This window comes from Capricornis sumatraensis, chromosome 17 (assembly GCF_032405125.1).
Source record: "Capricornis sumatraensis isolate serow.1 chromosome 17, serow.2, whole genome shotgun sequence".
NCBI classification, from domain to species: Eukaryota; Metazoa; Chordata; class Mammalia; order Artiodactyla; family Bovidae; genus Capricornis; species Capricornis sumatraensis.
The window spans coordinates 42,554,322-42,571,444 of NC_091085.1; the positions used below are offsets into that span (position 1 = coordinate 42,554,322).

General features: G+C 34.8%; 1 protein-coding gene across 2 annotated transcripts in view; it reads right to left on the reverse strand.

Moving 5' to 3' along the window:
- Positions 1-17,123, reverse strand: part of BLTP1 (bridge-like lipid transfer protein family member 1) — a 183,745-nt gene that overhangs the window by 87,080 nt on the left and 79,542 nt on the right. For both annotated transcript variants that reach the window (XM_068989706.1, XM_068989705.1), the window contains exons 29-40: positions 16,515-16,688; positions 15,922-16,042; positions 14,703-14,849; positions 14,048-14,175; positions 13,519-13,718; positions 12,146-12,343; positions 7,878-8,089; positions 4,701-4,852; positions 4,093-4,243; positions 3,770-3,922; positions 1,826-2,066; positions 549-691 (exon numbers count right to left, since the gene is read on the reverse strand). In XM_068989706.1, the coding sequence (XP_068845807.1) occupies positions 549-691; positions 1,826-2,066; positions 3,770-3,922; positions 4,093-4,243; positions 4,701-4,852; positions 7,878-8,089; positions 12,146-12,343; positions 13,519-13,718; positions 14,048-14,175; positions 14,703-14,849; positions 15,922-16,042; positions 16,515-16,688 (2,020 nt within the window). The remainder of the gene's footprint in view (positions 1-548; positions 692-1,825; positions 2,067-3,769; positions 3,923-4,092; positions 4,244-4,700; positions 4,853-7,877; positions 8,090-12,145; positions 12,344-13,518; positions 13,719-14,047; positions 14,176-14,702; positions 14,850-15,921; positions 16,043-16,514; positions 16,689-17,123) is intronic.

Genomic DNA, 17,123 nt, shown 5'->3' on the forward strand with positions numbered 1-17,123 from the left:
TTTTCCGTCATACATCAACAAAAATCAGCCATAGGTACACCCATGTTCAACACTGTTTTTTACTGAATACATGTGCATGTGTGTGTTAGTCACTCGTGTCTGATTCTTTGCAATCCCATGGACTATAGCCTGCCAGGCTTCTCTGTCTGTGGAATTCTCCAGGCAACAGTACTGGAGTGGATTGCCATTCCCTTCTCCATAGGAACTTCCCAACTCAGGGATCGAACCATGGTGTCCTGCATCGCAGACATATTCTTTACTGTTTGAGCTATAGGGAAGTCCTTTCATTGACTACAGCAGTGAATACATTGAAAAGACAGCCCTAAGGCTTGGTAATTAAAGGAGTCCTCATTCAATATTAATTACTGATTGTTAATATAATTTTCTTTGAAATGTGCAAACTATAAGTTACTAAGTATGTTAAATCTCAACATAAAAGCACTATTTGGATATTTAGGGTGAATACCTAATATTTACATTTGAGTTAACAAAAGCTTATGTCTTCTCTGTAAGTGGAAGTAACTCTAACAAAGACAGCAACAATGTACCTTTATTTTTAATGCAGAGTCACTATGGGTATGAGTCTTAGAAAGCTTCCTCATTATCTCAGCTCCAGTAACAGGTCCAGAGCTACCAGGTGGAGGCCGGTTGGCTGTTCCCTCCAGTAGCATTGTGTGTTCACTGACTGTGGCTGAAACAGTACAAAAGAATAAGTGGGCTATAGATTATCATATAATCTTGAAACATCTTGAAACACTCCAATGTTCCCAGTGGTATAGCAAAACTCAATTTATTGAAATTTAATTAATTCAATTGAATTAATTAATAACTCTATTGAAATTCAATTAATTGAAACATTAATTATGGATTCTGCTAAAATGTTCATTCTTCTTTCTCTTATTCTTTCAACCCCAATCTTTTCATTCAATCTCAAGAAAGGAACAAACAGCTTCTAATCTTTCACATATTTCTCCCAAATGGCATAGAGATTAAAAAACCAATTCAACTATACTGAAGAAAGTACAAAATGTTCACAAATTAACCTATGCATCTGCAGACAATTAGAAAGAATATTTCTGCACTACTTTTTTCAATTTTTGGTTAGACTTGAAATTTTTCAAAATAACAAAAATCCAGCCTATTACTCATAAAATACTTAGTTGTTAAATACGAAGTTTCAAAGAAACTTTTTTAAAGCTTGGTAAAGTAATATATATAAATGTTCTGAAAGCTCTAATTTTAAGATTACTGTCCTTTTCCATGGTACTTTTAATATTTTTTCAAAATATCATAAATTTCCATTGAATATTATATATCATGATAAAAATTACTCTTTGAAAAGGCATTAAAGTACGCAAGTATTTCTGAAATGCATTATCTACTGCCCCTGTCCTGCACAGTCATAATAATGACAGAATTATAGGCTGAATGTATACCTCTAAACATTACACAAATTCAGAATCAAACCACCAGGTAAAATTCAAATCTACAGAAGACTGGCATAGGGAATTTGATAAATAGAAATACAAATTTCAAAAAATTCATGTGTTTCACTCAAAATAGTCTAGTTATACAAAGATGTCTCTTAATTGTACTAGATAGATTAGGAGAAGAATTTCGCTGTATTTCTACTGCATTTCACAAAATTAAACTTCAAAGTGAAGGGTGCATAAAGATTCCAACATCACCATTTATTTGGACCAACACAAATCAGACTTGTATAATTAAGCCATGATATTTTCAAATATGGGACAAAATGTATTAAAATTATCAAAATATTAGGTACCAAGTACATAATAGCCAACCAAAATAGTTACAGAATTACCTGCATCAAATTCAAATTCTGCTCCATCAGCACTGGTATCACTTTGAAGACCACCTCCATTGTCCAGCCCAAGCCCATCTTCATGTTCATGGTCCGCAGCTGACTGAGGTTTCAGGGATTGAGCAGGTCGATGTAAACTAACTCCTTTAAAGGCGGGTGTTACCACAATAAACTTCATCCACTGCCTTGCCAGTGCAACCAAACCTTTCTTTAAAGTTACCAGAGCGGGAAGGCCATCACTCTGTGACAACAAAGACATGGTTAGGAGTCATCTTAGTGTAACAATAATAATTACTATTTAGTGTTCTATATGCATTTATTCATTTAAATCTCTTAACTTCCGTTTAGAGATGAGGAAAGAATTTATATGTTGAGTCATTTGTCCAGGTTTACATAATGGAGTCACTATTTCAAACTGATGACAGAACTCACTCTCCAGACACAAAGTTGCATCTTTCCATAATAAACAACACAGCATGCGTGCATGTGTGCTAAGTCACTTCAGTCTTGTCTGACTCTGTGCAATGCTATGGACTGTATCAGGTAAATAAGAGGCTAAACATGGGGTATAAAAGTGGGATTCCCTGTAAGAAGCATTCAATGCATTTCACCTGTTTTGATCAACTGAAAATTAAATGTATTTTGTGCCACCTGGAATATTCATTAAGCAAAGAGCAAACGAAAACATTTCCTTCAAAAATTAGGTAACTATCTCTATTTTAACATTAAAAAAAATAACAAATTTTTATAGTTAAATGATAGACAAAGGATTTGTAACTGTTTTGAAACAAATATATTATCAGTAACAATTACAAAATTTAGAATATATTTTATTCCACATAGTGCTGATTTTAAGAAAGAAAACTTGCCTGTTGTGGACTTAGCCTAAAGGAGAAAATACTCAACTCCTCTCCTTCACCTTTCCTACAATTCCTTGTGTTAGGAGTAATGGTTATGACTGAAGAGAGCCACTTACTAGATGGCAAGAATCACTCACTTACTTTCTGAGGAATATAAGGTTCCTTAGCCTTCCCTTTCATTTCTAGATTCAAGGAAGGAGAGTCTCTTGTATTTCTTCCTCTTACATGGAAACCATATCCTGGCAAAGCATCCATCCATGCGAAATTCCTGCCATTCTTTCTGTTCTAATTTCTCTGCCTATGCCTAGATGGGCAAGTTAACTTTGCACTGTGGCCTCCCAGTCTTCAGTTCACAGAGTGGGAGTAGAAGGCACTATACTAACCTAAGGTCTGAGTACCTTTATGAAATCCATAATTTACTCCAGATTCTTTCATTAGAGGTTATCAGGAACATGACTGGCCATCAACAGTACTGATACATTGATTATTAATTTAGCTGAACATTCTTGTGTATTCTCTGTTGATCAGAAGCTTGGAGTGCAGAGGGAGGTGCTCAAGCTCTAAGCTCTTAACCACGATGTGTTACTTTCCATAGTGCTTTTCTATGGCAGAGATACATTGGATCTATTCATATAGCTATATATTCCCCCTCAATTATTAATTAGTACTTATTAAACATTTATGTGAAATATGACTAATGACTACTCTTTTGCTTGCAATTCATTATACCTTTGGCCTCTAAGATAGTCTTTCCTGGTTCTCCTCCTTTCCCCTGCTCAGCACTTTGTGTACCTCTATGCACTCTCTCCATCTCCCTTTCACTTCAGTATTTATCGAGGATCCATCCCTGACCAGTTTCTCACTCAACATATTCTTAGAAGACTCTTCCATGTTCACTGCTTCTAACACCTTCAGGCTGGCAACACCTAAACCATTAATCTGAGCCCAATCTTGTCTATAAACCTGGATTTCTAACCAAATTTCTCCTTTGGACTTTCCATACTCATCTCAAACCTTGTGTGTCAGTGGCTAACCAATAGAATAGAATCTTTTTTAAAACTAACATATGATTCCAGTAACTCACCATTGTAGCGTCATCAATGATGGAGTAATTTGCCTGGTGAAGGTAGTGATGTAGTATATTGCACAGCAAACATGAAGGATTTTCTTGGAGAAAGCGGGCAACTTTTGTAAGTCTGTTATATTTACTTCTTAAGGGAAAATGTACACTTTTATTCTGAGAAAAGTGAAACAACAGATTTAGAAGGATATAGCAAAGATACGATAAACAAAAGATACCTAGAAATTAAGAACTTGCAGGTCTGATATTTTCCAACAACAATAAATAATAAGGGAATATTTCAATAATAAACTTTGTATGACACTTTGCATTGTTGAAAGACATACCTCTAATGCTTCTGTCATTATGCATCCCATAACAGCACAAATTCTCAAGGTCCCCTCAGTTTCTAATTTGTTTAAAGATGACTTGAGTTGATCAATGGGAACAAGCCATGCACCAACAGCTGGAGTTGCAGTGCTTAAAAGGTTCAGCTGCCTTTTAAAATGAAAAAATACATACATAAACAAATGTTTTTAAGACTATTTCAAACACTCTCCCATACATATTGTACTCTGTGGCTATTTTATTTAGGCAAAATTACTTTTCCTTCTGACCAGCAGATAGATTCTGAATATGTAAGTAGGAAAAGCAAAGGATGATAGAATTAGAAAAATACAAAAGTCTGTTAGAGGTGAAAAAAGTAAAAAGCTCATGACAGGGTGACATGTAAAATTAAAATAAAACTCTAGAAAAGAAAAAGGGTTAAACAAACTGAGAATAATGTCTACAGAAAGTATGAAGTAAGAAAGATGGAAAAAAGTAGCAAGCCTAATACTAGGTATATTAGAAAAACAATCCAAAAAGATACATGACACAGAATTTATGTAATTTAAAACTAAATTAAAAAATCAGGGGAATCAAGGGATAGTAATCCATTTTAAAAATTTGTTACCTAGAAAATGCATGTGCAGGAGATCTCACATTGGTGGGAGCTGCAAAACTAAACCAAATTTCCTTGATGGTCAACTTCATGCTACATGAATCTGGAGGTGGAGGCATTAGGGGTAGATCTTTTTTCAAGTCATCAGATTCAACTCCTTCATCCTATACAAAATAGAGTACCAAAAGTTATTAATGTATAGTCCCTTAAAACCACTAGCACAGAGTGTTTTAAGCACAAAACTTTTCCATCACATCAAGTTCTACAAACAAGACTGTGAAAGAAAACATGTTTAGCTTTGCAGCTCCCACCAATGAGAGATCTCCTGCATATGCATTTTCTAGGTAAGAACTGTAGTCTGCATTGTAGGCAGACTCCTTACCATCTGAGCCACCAGGGGAATCCATGGAATTAGGAATAATAGTTTTTCAACGTGTAATCACCACTCTTCAGTATGCAGGGAAGGAAAAAAGCATATTATTAAAGAAAAAAAGCCCACTGCTTGTTGTATCTGTTTACAGGTCTCTAATTCACTTTTAGATATTATTGGTCAAAATAAAGAAAAGGTCGGCATTTGCTTGTGGGATGATTAAGGAATAAAGAGTATCCACAAAACAGCTGTGAATCCTAAATGTTATAAAAAAATATGGGTCATAGATTATAGCGATTTTAAAGTCAGCAGGCACTAAACAGAAGTCTACATTCCCTTATCTGCAATTCCAACATTCACAACATTCTGAAAATCTAAATCTGTTTTGCAAATGTGGAATCAAAATCTGATATGAATGCGTGAGAGACTATCCTATTTCGTGTTTTTATTAATGTCATGCTGCAAAAATATTCAATATTTCAAGATGTAATGTTAATGTTATCTAAGATTTCACTAGAAGCTTATAGTACACATGCCATATTATCTTCCTTTTAATTTATATATATATATATTTTTTTTTTTACTGAAGTATAGATGTACAATATTATATGTTACAGGTATAAAATATAGTGACATGATTTTTAAGGGTTATATTCCATTTAGGTGCTTCTCAGGTGGCACAGTGGTAAAGAAATCACCCACCTATGCAGGAGACCCAAGAGATGCAGGTTCAATCTCTGGGTCAGGGAAGATCCCCTGGAGAAAGAAATGGCAACCCACTCCAGTATTTTTGCTTGGGAAATCCCATACACAGAGGAGCCAGTGGGCTACAGTCCATGTGGTCACAAGAGTCAGACATGACTGAGTGACTGAATACTATATTCTATTTATAGTTATCATAAAATATTGGTTTTTTCCCTGTGCTGTGTAATATATTCTTGTAGCTTATTTTATACTAATAGTCTGCACTTCTTAATTAGGTATATGTGGAATCTAAAAAATACAACAAACTAGTGAATGTAACGAAAAAGAAGCAGGCTCATAGAGAACAAACTAGTGGTTACTAGTGGGGAGAGCGAAGTAGGGAGGGGCAATATAGGGCTATGGCATATGATTTTTCTTTTAAAGAAAAAAAATCTGAATTCTCAAATACACTTGGGTTTCAGACAAGGGCTGTGAACCAGGCAACTGAGAATATACAAATATACAGAAAACAGTCTAGAGGAATCTGGACTTTAAATAAAGGGAGAGGGCCTTGTAAATAAGCAAGTAATTAAAACAACATGTGAAACAAAGTAATAATAAATTTGGATTTATACTGATTGAATTTTTGGTGCCTATGGCACATCTCAATGATGATATCTAAAAGGTTATTGGATATAATTCTGAAGATCAGGTAATAGCTTTGTTTTACGCTTTGTCACATGTCTGACTCTTTGCAACGCCATGGACTGAAAGCCATGGCTTCTCTGTCCATGGGGTTCTCTAGGCAAGAATACGAGAGTGGGTAGCCATTCCATTATCCAGGGGATCTTCCCAACCCAGGGACTGAACCTGCATCTCCTGTGTCTCCTGCACTGGCAGGTGAGTTCTTTATCACTGCACCACCTGAGAAGCACCTACATAGTACCGGAATATAACCTTTAAAAATTGTGTTACTATTTGTATACCTAGGGATTGATCCTAGGTCTCCTGCATTGCAGGCAGATTCTTTACTATCTGAGCCACCAGAGAAGCCCACACTGTACCCTTCTACTTCTCTGTATATTCATTCTATTAATTTATGAGAGTTTGATATTGAAACTCTAACTAAAAAGGAATTTATCTACTTAAAAAAATAACTGTAATATATAGTGGAACCACATGCAACCATGTTCTTTATTTCCCAAGTTTCCTGTAACTGTGTTATCACAATTTCATAATTGAGAAAAATTAAAATTAAAAACCTATTTACTATGCATCAAATCAAAATAAACATTTCAAAAATAAATTTCCAGAGACCCAGAGTTCAGAGTGATTGTACCAAGGCATACTGGATGACTAAGACATATTTCTTAGTTAAAAGGTAGTTTCTTTCTTCTTCAATTGGGTCTAATCTTCAAATGAGCAGAACTGTATGTGTGTCTAAGAACAACGTTTACCAAGTTCTTACTATGCTCTAGACACCAACCTAAGTCTTTCTTATGATCTGCCTCCTTTAATCATCACAACTCTAGAATGTTAATATCATTACAATACTCATTTCAGAAACACACAAGATGCTAAAAAGAAAAAAAAAAATGTGCCCAAGATCAACAATCAGGTAGTATTACAAGTATTCAGTAGTCTACAGAATTTTGAACATTTTCATTATTGCTGTTACTATATTCATCATGAAATTATACCATGACAAAAATAATGAGTTGCATTTGAACTCATTTCTATACACTTGCAAACAAAATAGGCAGATTGACAAAAATGTTAAAATATTTAAACATGTGAAATACTACCAGTAATAAAACTGTTTATTTAAAAAATGAATTCTGCTAACATCCTTTAAACAAGATAAAAAACAAAGTTCTGCTTTTCTGAAATTCCATTAATTCAACAAATAAAATTGTTTGACATAAGCAAAGTATAATGTTATTATATATTTACAGATATAAGTGCAATTTTAGCAATTACACTTGTAGAATATAATCACCAAAATGCCTTGGTTACCATTTATGCAAAATCTACAGCATGGAAAGATACGCAAATATACTCCAGAAATTGACTGTGATTTGGGTAAACAATTTTCTATTTTCCCAAAACATTATTATTGTTAGAAATTCACCAACTTGTTCATCAGAAACAGAATTTCCATTTAAGTCTGAAGAAGGGCTTGTTCGGTCACAAGGAAGATTATCATCAGAGACATCAGTATTATAGCCGCTGCCAGTTGGAGAATCAGAAGAATTATTGGATGTCAGCACTCCACCCCTTTCTGTGACATTAGCTTTACCCATAATTCCAAAAGCATTATATAAAACAGCACCAGACTGTCTTCCTCCTATACAAATGAAATAATTTATTTATTAAAAACATTAGGTCTTATCTCAATGCTGTACTCTACAATTTTTATAAAGAAAAAAATAAAAACCTCATATTCTTTTCCTACCAAAATTTTATCCTTATATATAAAAGTGATATAATATTGAGTTATCAGGTAAGGAATTGTAGGCATAAACACTACTATTACACTGAGGCTTCCTTCATAGCTCAGTTGGTAAGGAATCTGACTGCAATGCAGGAAACCTGGGTTCAATCCCTGGGTCAGGAAGATCCCCTAGAGAAGGAAATGGCAACCCACTCAGTATTCCTGCCTGGAGAATCCCATGGACAGAGGAGCCTGGCAGACTACAGTCTATGGGGTTGCAAGTGTCAGACACAATGGAGCGACAAAGCACATGTACATACAGGATGAAATCTGAAAGTCTTATATACAATTCAGCCTTCCTATTTTAAAGTTATGGTCAGTAATGTAAAAGAAAATATAAGTCAGTAGACAGCCAGTCTCTCCCATCAGGAAGCTTCCATTAGCCTCTTATCCTAATCCGTCAGAAGGCAGATAGAATGAAAACCACACTCATAGAAAACTAAATCAAACTGATCACATGGACCACAGCCTTGCCTAACTGCATGCGACATAGGGCCTCAGAAGATGGATGGGTCATGGTGGAGAGTTCTAACAAACTGTGGTCCAGCGGTGAAGGAAATGGCAAACCACTTCAGTATTCTTGCCATGAGAACCCCATCAACAGGATGAAAAGACAAAAGATATGATATTGAAAGATGAATTCCCCAGGTCAGGAGGTACCAGTATGCTAATGGAGAAGAGTGAAGAAGTAACTCCAGAAAGAATGAAGAGACAGAGCCAAAGCGAAAACAACGCTCAGGTGTGGATGTGACTGGTGATGGAAGTAAAGTCCGATGTTGTAAAGAACAACACTGCATAGGAACCTGGAATGTTAAGTCCATCAATCAGGTAAATTGGAGGTGGTCAAACAGGATATGGCAAGAGTGAATATCAACACTTTAGGAATCCGTGAACTAAAATGGACTGGAAAGGGAGAATTTAATTCAGATGACCATTATATTTACTACTGCAGCCAAGAATCCCTTAGAAAAAAATGGAGTAGCCCTTGCAGTCAACAAAAGAGTCTGAAATGCAGTACTTTGTGCAGTCTCAAAAATGACAGAATGATCTCTGTTCATTTCCAAGGCAAACCATTCAATATCCCAGTAATCCAAGTCTATGTCCCAAGCAATAATGCTGAAGAAGCTGAAGTTGAATGGTTCTATGAAGACCTACAAGACCTTCAAGAATTAACACCCAAAAATGGTGTCCATTTCATTATAAGGGACTAGTATGCAAAAGTAAGAAGTCAAGAAACACCTTGAGTAACAGGGAAATTTGGCCTTGGAGTACAATATTAAGTAGGGCAAAGGCTAACAGAATTTTGCCAAGAGAATGCACTGGTCCTAGCAAACACCCTCTTCCAAAACCACAAGAGAAGATTCTACACATGGACATCACCAGATGGTCAATACCAAAATCAGACTGACTGTATTCTTTGCAGCCAAAGATGGAGAAGCTCTATACAGTCAGCAAAAACAAGACCAGGAGCTGACTGTGGATCAGATCATGAACTCCTTATTGCAAAATTCAGACTTTTAAATTGAAGAAAGTAGAGAAAACCACTAGATGATTCAGGTATGACCGAAATAAAATCCCTTATGATTATACAATGGAAGTGACAAACAGATTCAAAGGATTAGATCTGATAGAGTGCCTGAAGAACTATGGATGGAGGTTCATGACATTGTACAGAAGGCAGCAATCAAGACCATCCCCAAGAAAAGGAAATGCAAAAAGGCAAAATGGTTGTCTGACAAGGCCGTACAAATAGCTGAGAAAAGAAGAGAAGCTAAAGGCAAAGAAGAAAAGGAAAGATATACCCTTTGAATGCAGAGTTCCAAAGAATAGCAAGGAGAGATAAGAAAGCCTTCCTCAGTGATCAATGCAAAGAAACAGAGGAAAACAATAGAATGGGAGAGATTAGAGAGCTCTTCAAGAAAATCAGAGATACCAAGGGAGTATTTCACGTAAAGATGAGCACAATAAAGGACAGAAATGGTATGGACCTAACAGAAGCAGAAGATATTAAGAAGAGGGGGCAAGAATACACAGAACTATACAAAAAAGATCTTCACGACCCAGATAACCACAATGGTGTGATTACTCACCTAGAGCCATACCTGGAATGCAAAGTCAAGTGGGCATCTGGAAGCATCACTATGAACAAAGCTAGTGGAGGTGATGGAATTCCAGTTGAGCTATTTCAAATCCTAAATGATGATGCTGCACTCAATATGCCAGCAAATTTGGAAAACTCAGCAGTGGCCACAGGACTGGAAAGGTCAGTTTTCATTCCAATGTTCAAACTACCATACAACTGCACTCTTCTCATATGCTAGCAAAGTAATGCTCAAATTCTCCAAGTCAGGCTTCAACAGTACGTGAACTGTGAACTTCCAGATATTCAAGCTGGATTTTAGAAAAGGCAGAAGGGGACCAGAGATCAAATTGCCAACATCCGTGGATCATCGAAAAATCAAGAGAGTTCCAGAATAACATCTACTTCTGCGTTATTGACTATGCCAAAGCCTTTGACTGTGTGGATCACAACAAACTGTGGAAATTACCAGACCACCTGTCCTGCCTCCTGAGAAATCTGCATGCAGGTCAAGAAGCAACAGTTAGAACTGGACATGGAACAACAGACTGGTTCCAAATCAGGAAAGGTCCATCAAGGCTGTATACTGTCACCCTGGTTAATTAACTTATATGCAGAGTACATCATGAGAAATGCTGGGCTGGATGAAGCACAAACTGGAATCAAGATTGCCGGGAGAAACATGAATAACCTCAGATACATAGATGATACCACCCTATGGCCGAAAGCGAGGAGAAACTAAAGAGCCTCTTGATGAAGGTGAAAGAGAAGAGTGAAAAAGTTGGCTTAATATTCAAACAACTAAGATCATGGCATCCAGTCCCATCACTTCATGGCAAATAGATGGGCAAACAATGGAAACAGTGACAGACTTTATTTTCTTGGGCTCCAAAATCACCGCAGATGGTGACTGCAGCCTTAAAATTAAAAGATGCTTGCTCCTTGGAGGAAAAGCTACAACAAATTTAGAATAATAGAAAGCAGAGACATTACTTTGTGGACAAAGTTCCATCTAGTCAAAGCTATGGTTTTTCCAGTAGTCATGTATGGATGGGAGAGTTGGACTATAAGGTTGAGCACTGAAGAATTGATGCTTTTGAACTGTGGTTTTGCAGAAGACTCTTGAGAGTCCCTTGGACCACAAAGATATCAATCCAGTCCATCCTAAAGGAAATCAGTCCTGAATATTCATTGGAAGGAGTGATGCTGAAGCTCCAACACTTTGGCCACTTGATATGAAGAACTGACTCACTGGAAAAGTCCTGATGCCAGGAAAGATTGAAGGCAGTAGGAGAAGGGGTTTACACAGGATAAGATGGTTGGATGGCATCACTGACTCTATGGACAGGAGTTTAAGCAAGCTTTGTGAGTTGGTGATTGACAGGAAAGCCCGGCGTGCTGCAGTCCATGGGGTCACAAAGAGTTGTACATGATCAATTGACTGAATTGACTGATCACTGAATAAAGGATTTACAGTATTTTCATCTTACATGGCAAGACTAATAATCAAAGATCCAGTTTTCAAAGACACAAAGCTCCTAAAGTTGTTTTATATTTTATGCAAGAATTTTTTCTGAACTATACACTGCTTTGCGCAGGCATTGATGATTTGTATGTCTAGATGCTCTGCCAGTTTTGAGTCACATGATTAGTCCACAAAAATCCACTTACACAATTGGGATGGGGCACCCACTTCTATTAAATAATCTCAGATGCCATACTTTCTGCCTGAATATGTTGATTCAGCTTACTGAAAGTCATGATTGTTCAAAACATTTCAGCAATCTGTGTCCAATTTGTTCCCTTAAAGCAGAAATTTAACAGCTTACCTTTTATTGTTAAATTTTCAAGTCCACATTCAAACATTATCCAACCCCATTTTTCCTGGCTGGGACCTATTCGAGTTACATCTGGAACAGCTTGCTGATCAGTTTCATCCACAAAAGCAAACTCATCCAGCTCTTCAAGAGTAAATAAAACTTTGGACTTCTCAAAAGGAATAGCAGTGATAGCACAGGTACCAATATCTATTATCAAAAGAGAACAAAATGACCATTAAAAACAATAAATAATGTAAACATTTGATACAGTGGTTGTCCTAAAAGATATCTTAGTATTCTGTTAAAGAAAAAACAATGAACCAGCCAGTTTCTAAAATAACACTGCCTAATGTCATACTAATTAAAAAGTTCCAGAATCATGTTAAAGTAAGAAGATGAAAAGAAGATTCCATAATTAACAAATAATTATTCAGAGACAGGATAACTTCCAAAAGATTATATAGAAAAAAACTAAAAGTCTAAACTTAAAAAGTTCCTGAATAATTCAGTTTCATAGTAAATTATTTTAAATACTGACTTGTGATTTTATAAAATAAAAGTTATTTAAATTAATTACCTAGACTTAGGAAAAACATTCTTTCCCAGGAAAACTATACCTTTTACTCAAAGATTGCTTTATACTAACATTTTATACAACAATTCATCACAGACATTGATTGCCATAATTCCATCATTTTCAATATGCCATATGAACATTAATACCCCAAGTTTTTTACTTTATCATTTTTTAAAAATTTCTTTCTCTGATAACAGTTTATGAATACAGAAAAGCAAAAAGAAGATAAAGAAATTCATGGAAATTTACCACCTAGATGTAACTTGTTCACATTTGAACTAAATTTCCTACAGCTCTTTAGAGATCATTTTACAAACCCAGCTTTGGTCCCCACTTTTCATGTTTAACAGTCAAATGAACAATTTCTTCAGTTTATTGACAATTCTTCAAAGATAGTATTTTAAGAAGCCCACAGCTATGCCTGTCATTCTTACTGGTACTATATTTTACAGATTTGACTATCTACTTTTGATACCACAATTATTCCTTTTTAACAAAGCTGTGTCAACAGAATGATTTTAGAAAGAAAGCAAAGACTATAAAGATCATACTCTCTCTGTTCTATAATGAGCAAACAGAGGGAAGATAGAAGCAGTTCCTAATTTGGGGCCATACCACTCACCTTCCTACCAAAGTATACCTTATCTTTTGCAGTAGTTAAACATTCTGTGTTCACAGAGAAATACCCTTTTCTTATGAAATACTAAAACTGAAGCAATATTCAAAGGAAAACTATTATATGTTTCCTTTTGCGAAATCCTCTTACATTTATATGTCAAAGAAAAAATATGTTGTAGACTCCTACCTGTTGTATCAAGACCCCTCAGTTGCCCATGAACTCGATGAATGTTTAACTTGGCGGCAATCTCTTTGCCTTTTTCCACTCCAGCATTTGATCTGAGAGATCCAGATGACTGAGGCTGCATCTTAGTAGCATGAACGTACCTATCAAAATTTGATGTTCTACCAGGGTCTGCACTGTTTGAACTCTCTTCAACCACACCTCTTCATGAAAAAGAAAGAGTATGATGGTTAACATGTATATTATATAGTTTAGTAAAAATATTTAACTAGTTAAAAAAAAAAATTCCACTATTTTAAATAAACCAATATTAATGAAAAAATTCTTCAGTGTTTACTGAAAGATAGTATGAATAAAAACCGTGTAAACTTTTTAAAACCCACTTTGCTAATATAAAAATGAGATTTGAAATTCCAATATCAGTCTTGAGTTTTAACATCAGAATTATCCAAAATATATTGAAAAGACAGTTAAGGTTTGCTTTTACATCCAGCAAGATAGTCACAGCTCAGGCTAATAAACTCTTTCTTACCTGTTCATACGAACTTGTGTAGCAATTCTGTCAAAACACAGTGCTACTAAGGACACATGAGTCACACTCCTACTAGGAGCTGTATTTGGAGATTCCTCTACTGAGGCTTGTAGCAAACATAAGTTCACCTAACACACAAAATGTCACATATTTCAGAGTTGAAAAGTAAAATGTTACCACTTAAACACAAGATATACAAGAAAATGAAAAACTACTGTTAGGAATGGCATATCTACCTATGTGTACAAGAGTATAATGAAGGCAAAGCTTATAAACTCTCATAAGATAATAATGAAATTCTTACTGAGTGCATATGAAACATTTTAATTTTATTTAATTATTTAATTTATTAAATAGCATTAATGTTAATTGTTAACTATTTAATAATAATTATAATATAATTCAATATTAGTATAAATAAATGTTAGTGGTAATAAAATAACATTAAATACTTAATGTTATTTAAATATTAGTAACATATTAACCAACATTCTGTTTAGGTAAACTATTTATATTACATTAATTCTTACAGTAGATCATCAAGGAAATAAAAAAAAGTTTGATATTACACTTTATTCTATCACCATTTGGTTTATAATAAAAATCACCACAATATTTTCTTTCAGAAAAATTTTTTTTAATATTAAATTTTTACCTTTGGTATGCTAACATTAGCCTGAAGACCTTTAATTGTTACATTATCTTGCTTCATTATAGGATTTGTCTGTGCTTGTCCTTGATTGGTCATTCCTATGGTAGAGTGTTCAGTTTTTGTTCCTCTAACATCTTGCTTAGAAGATAGCTAAAAAGATTAAAAGTAGTATTATTATTTCACAGACCTTTAATAATTTCCACATCATCTACAACAACAACTTGTTATTCATTGTGCTCCTTTATACCTATCTATATACTAGCTGCCATCTGGGTTAGCATTCCCAGTCTTAAAGTCCAAACCTTAGAAAAGCTGGGAAACAGACTGGCACCCCCAAGGTTGAGAAAAGTGATACATAATAAAGCTAAATCAGCCCATACAAAAAGGGACAGAAAAGATGGTAATAACAATAATAGGTTTTTTTAAAAGGATCACCAAATTCTATGTACTTGAAAACCTATTTGGTTTCTGATAACTAGCTCTCCCTGTTGGCTGGGAATATTTTCAAATTTCTTTTGATTTGTACTATTCTAGCTCAATTACCTATCACATGAAATGTCAATATATTCTGAATAACTGGATCTGGTCCCTAGTCCAAATACAACTCAGATAAACTTGAAATTCAAGCGGACAGTCACTGATGAGCACTAAGACATGACCGCTAAGAGAGTCGCTTTGTGACTCAGACCACAATGTAAGGAAAATATCACACACCAGAAGACACTGGCTAATTTACGGAAGTGAACAAAAATAACTTCAAAATATTAAGATACAAGTTATCTAATCACAGAGGAAAGTCAAAATAATAAACAGATTTGCTTTCTTAGAAAATGAATGTACCAGTGCTAAACAACACTCCTTCACTTAGGACCAAAGCTCTTTAGAAAAGGCTTGGAATTAAACTACTTCCAAAATAAAAGAAAAAATGCCACATTTTAATAAATATATTACTTTTATTTAATACACAGTATAATCATATACTGTTCATGGGGTTCTCATGGGGTCGCAAAATGTTGGACACGACAGAGAGATTGAACTGAACTGACAGTCCCCGATGCTATCACTTACAGAGCCAATGACATATAAAGGTTGTTTAGAAATGTCCACCTGTATTCCAATTTAAATGACGAAGTTTTAGTATATTCAAGTTTTTCAAGTTTGGCTACTATGTATGCGTGAAGAATACTCAAAATGCTGCACTCACTCAACAAAAAGTTCTTACATTTTCTGAGAAGGTAGTCTTGCTATTTTGGACAGCTTCCCTGAGGACTTTGACATGTAGATCATCCACAATTGCTGCTGGATGTCGAGTACTAGCACAATGAACCATGGCTTCAATATACCTGAGGGAAGAAAAACAGTAAATGAAGAATTTTAATATCACTTAATACTGTGATCTAGTTTATCTAATCTATCCTATTATGTTCTATTCTAGATTTTATTCATCTTAGTTTTGTCTCCTTAGAAGACTATAATCTCCTCGTAGGACAGAGAATACATTATTTCCTCTTTATCCCTTCATTAACCTTAGTAATTCTATTCTGGGTATTTGGTCATTTTTATGCTCAACAGACCAAAAGCAAAAAGTAGAAAATATAATAATTATTATAATATATAATTATTTAAGCTGAGAAAGGAACAAATAATAACTGAAACAGTTCCTTTTAAATATATTTTCATTTTTATTCAATCAAAATAGACTCTTTCATCAATAATTATTCATTCTTTTTCATGAAAATATATCACATACACTAATCATTATCACATACATTTATTATTTTATAAAATAGTTGTACTTTTACACAAAATTAATACCTGTCTAAAGCTTCAGCCACGAGGGGAGTCAGAACAATATCAACGGTTCCTTTTACTTCAACTATGGCTGTGGTCCTAGTCTGGGAGACTGGTTGATCCAAGGTCCACTCTTCTGTTAACGTCTCATCATCGGTGTTATCAACAGCTTTCTTTTCCAGTGGAGTATATGGTGTACTACACAATTTAACAAGCAAAATATATATTTAAAAGACCACACACACACAAAAAAATAGCAGTTGGAGTCTCTTTAATCTTTAAACTTGCAATTATTTCAACTACAAATTTCATGAAATTGGACTAGATATGTCCCAAATGCTTTTCAAGGACAAGACAAATGAGGAACTAAGAACCAAGCTGATCTAAGATGGTTAATACATTAAATATAAAACTTTTTGATGTATTTATTTGATGGAACATTTCCAAAATATAAAATTTGTAATACTAAATTCTTGTTAGTTCCCAATTTTAATATGTCAAGTTGTGGTTTGTATAGTATATCTAAAAGAAATGCTACCGAATGCTCATAAATGTAGGCAAAGCCATGAAAGACAACAGAGTTAAATTATTTGGGCAAATTAATTCATAAAATAAATACTATGATCAGGTAAA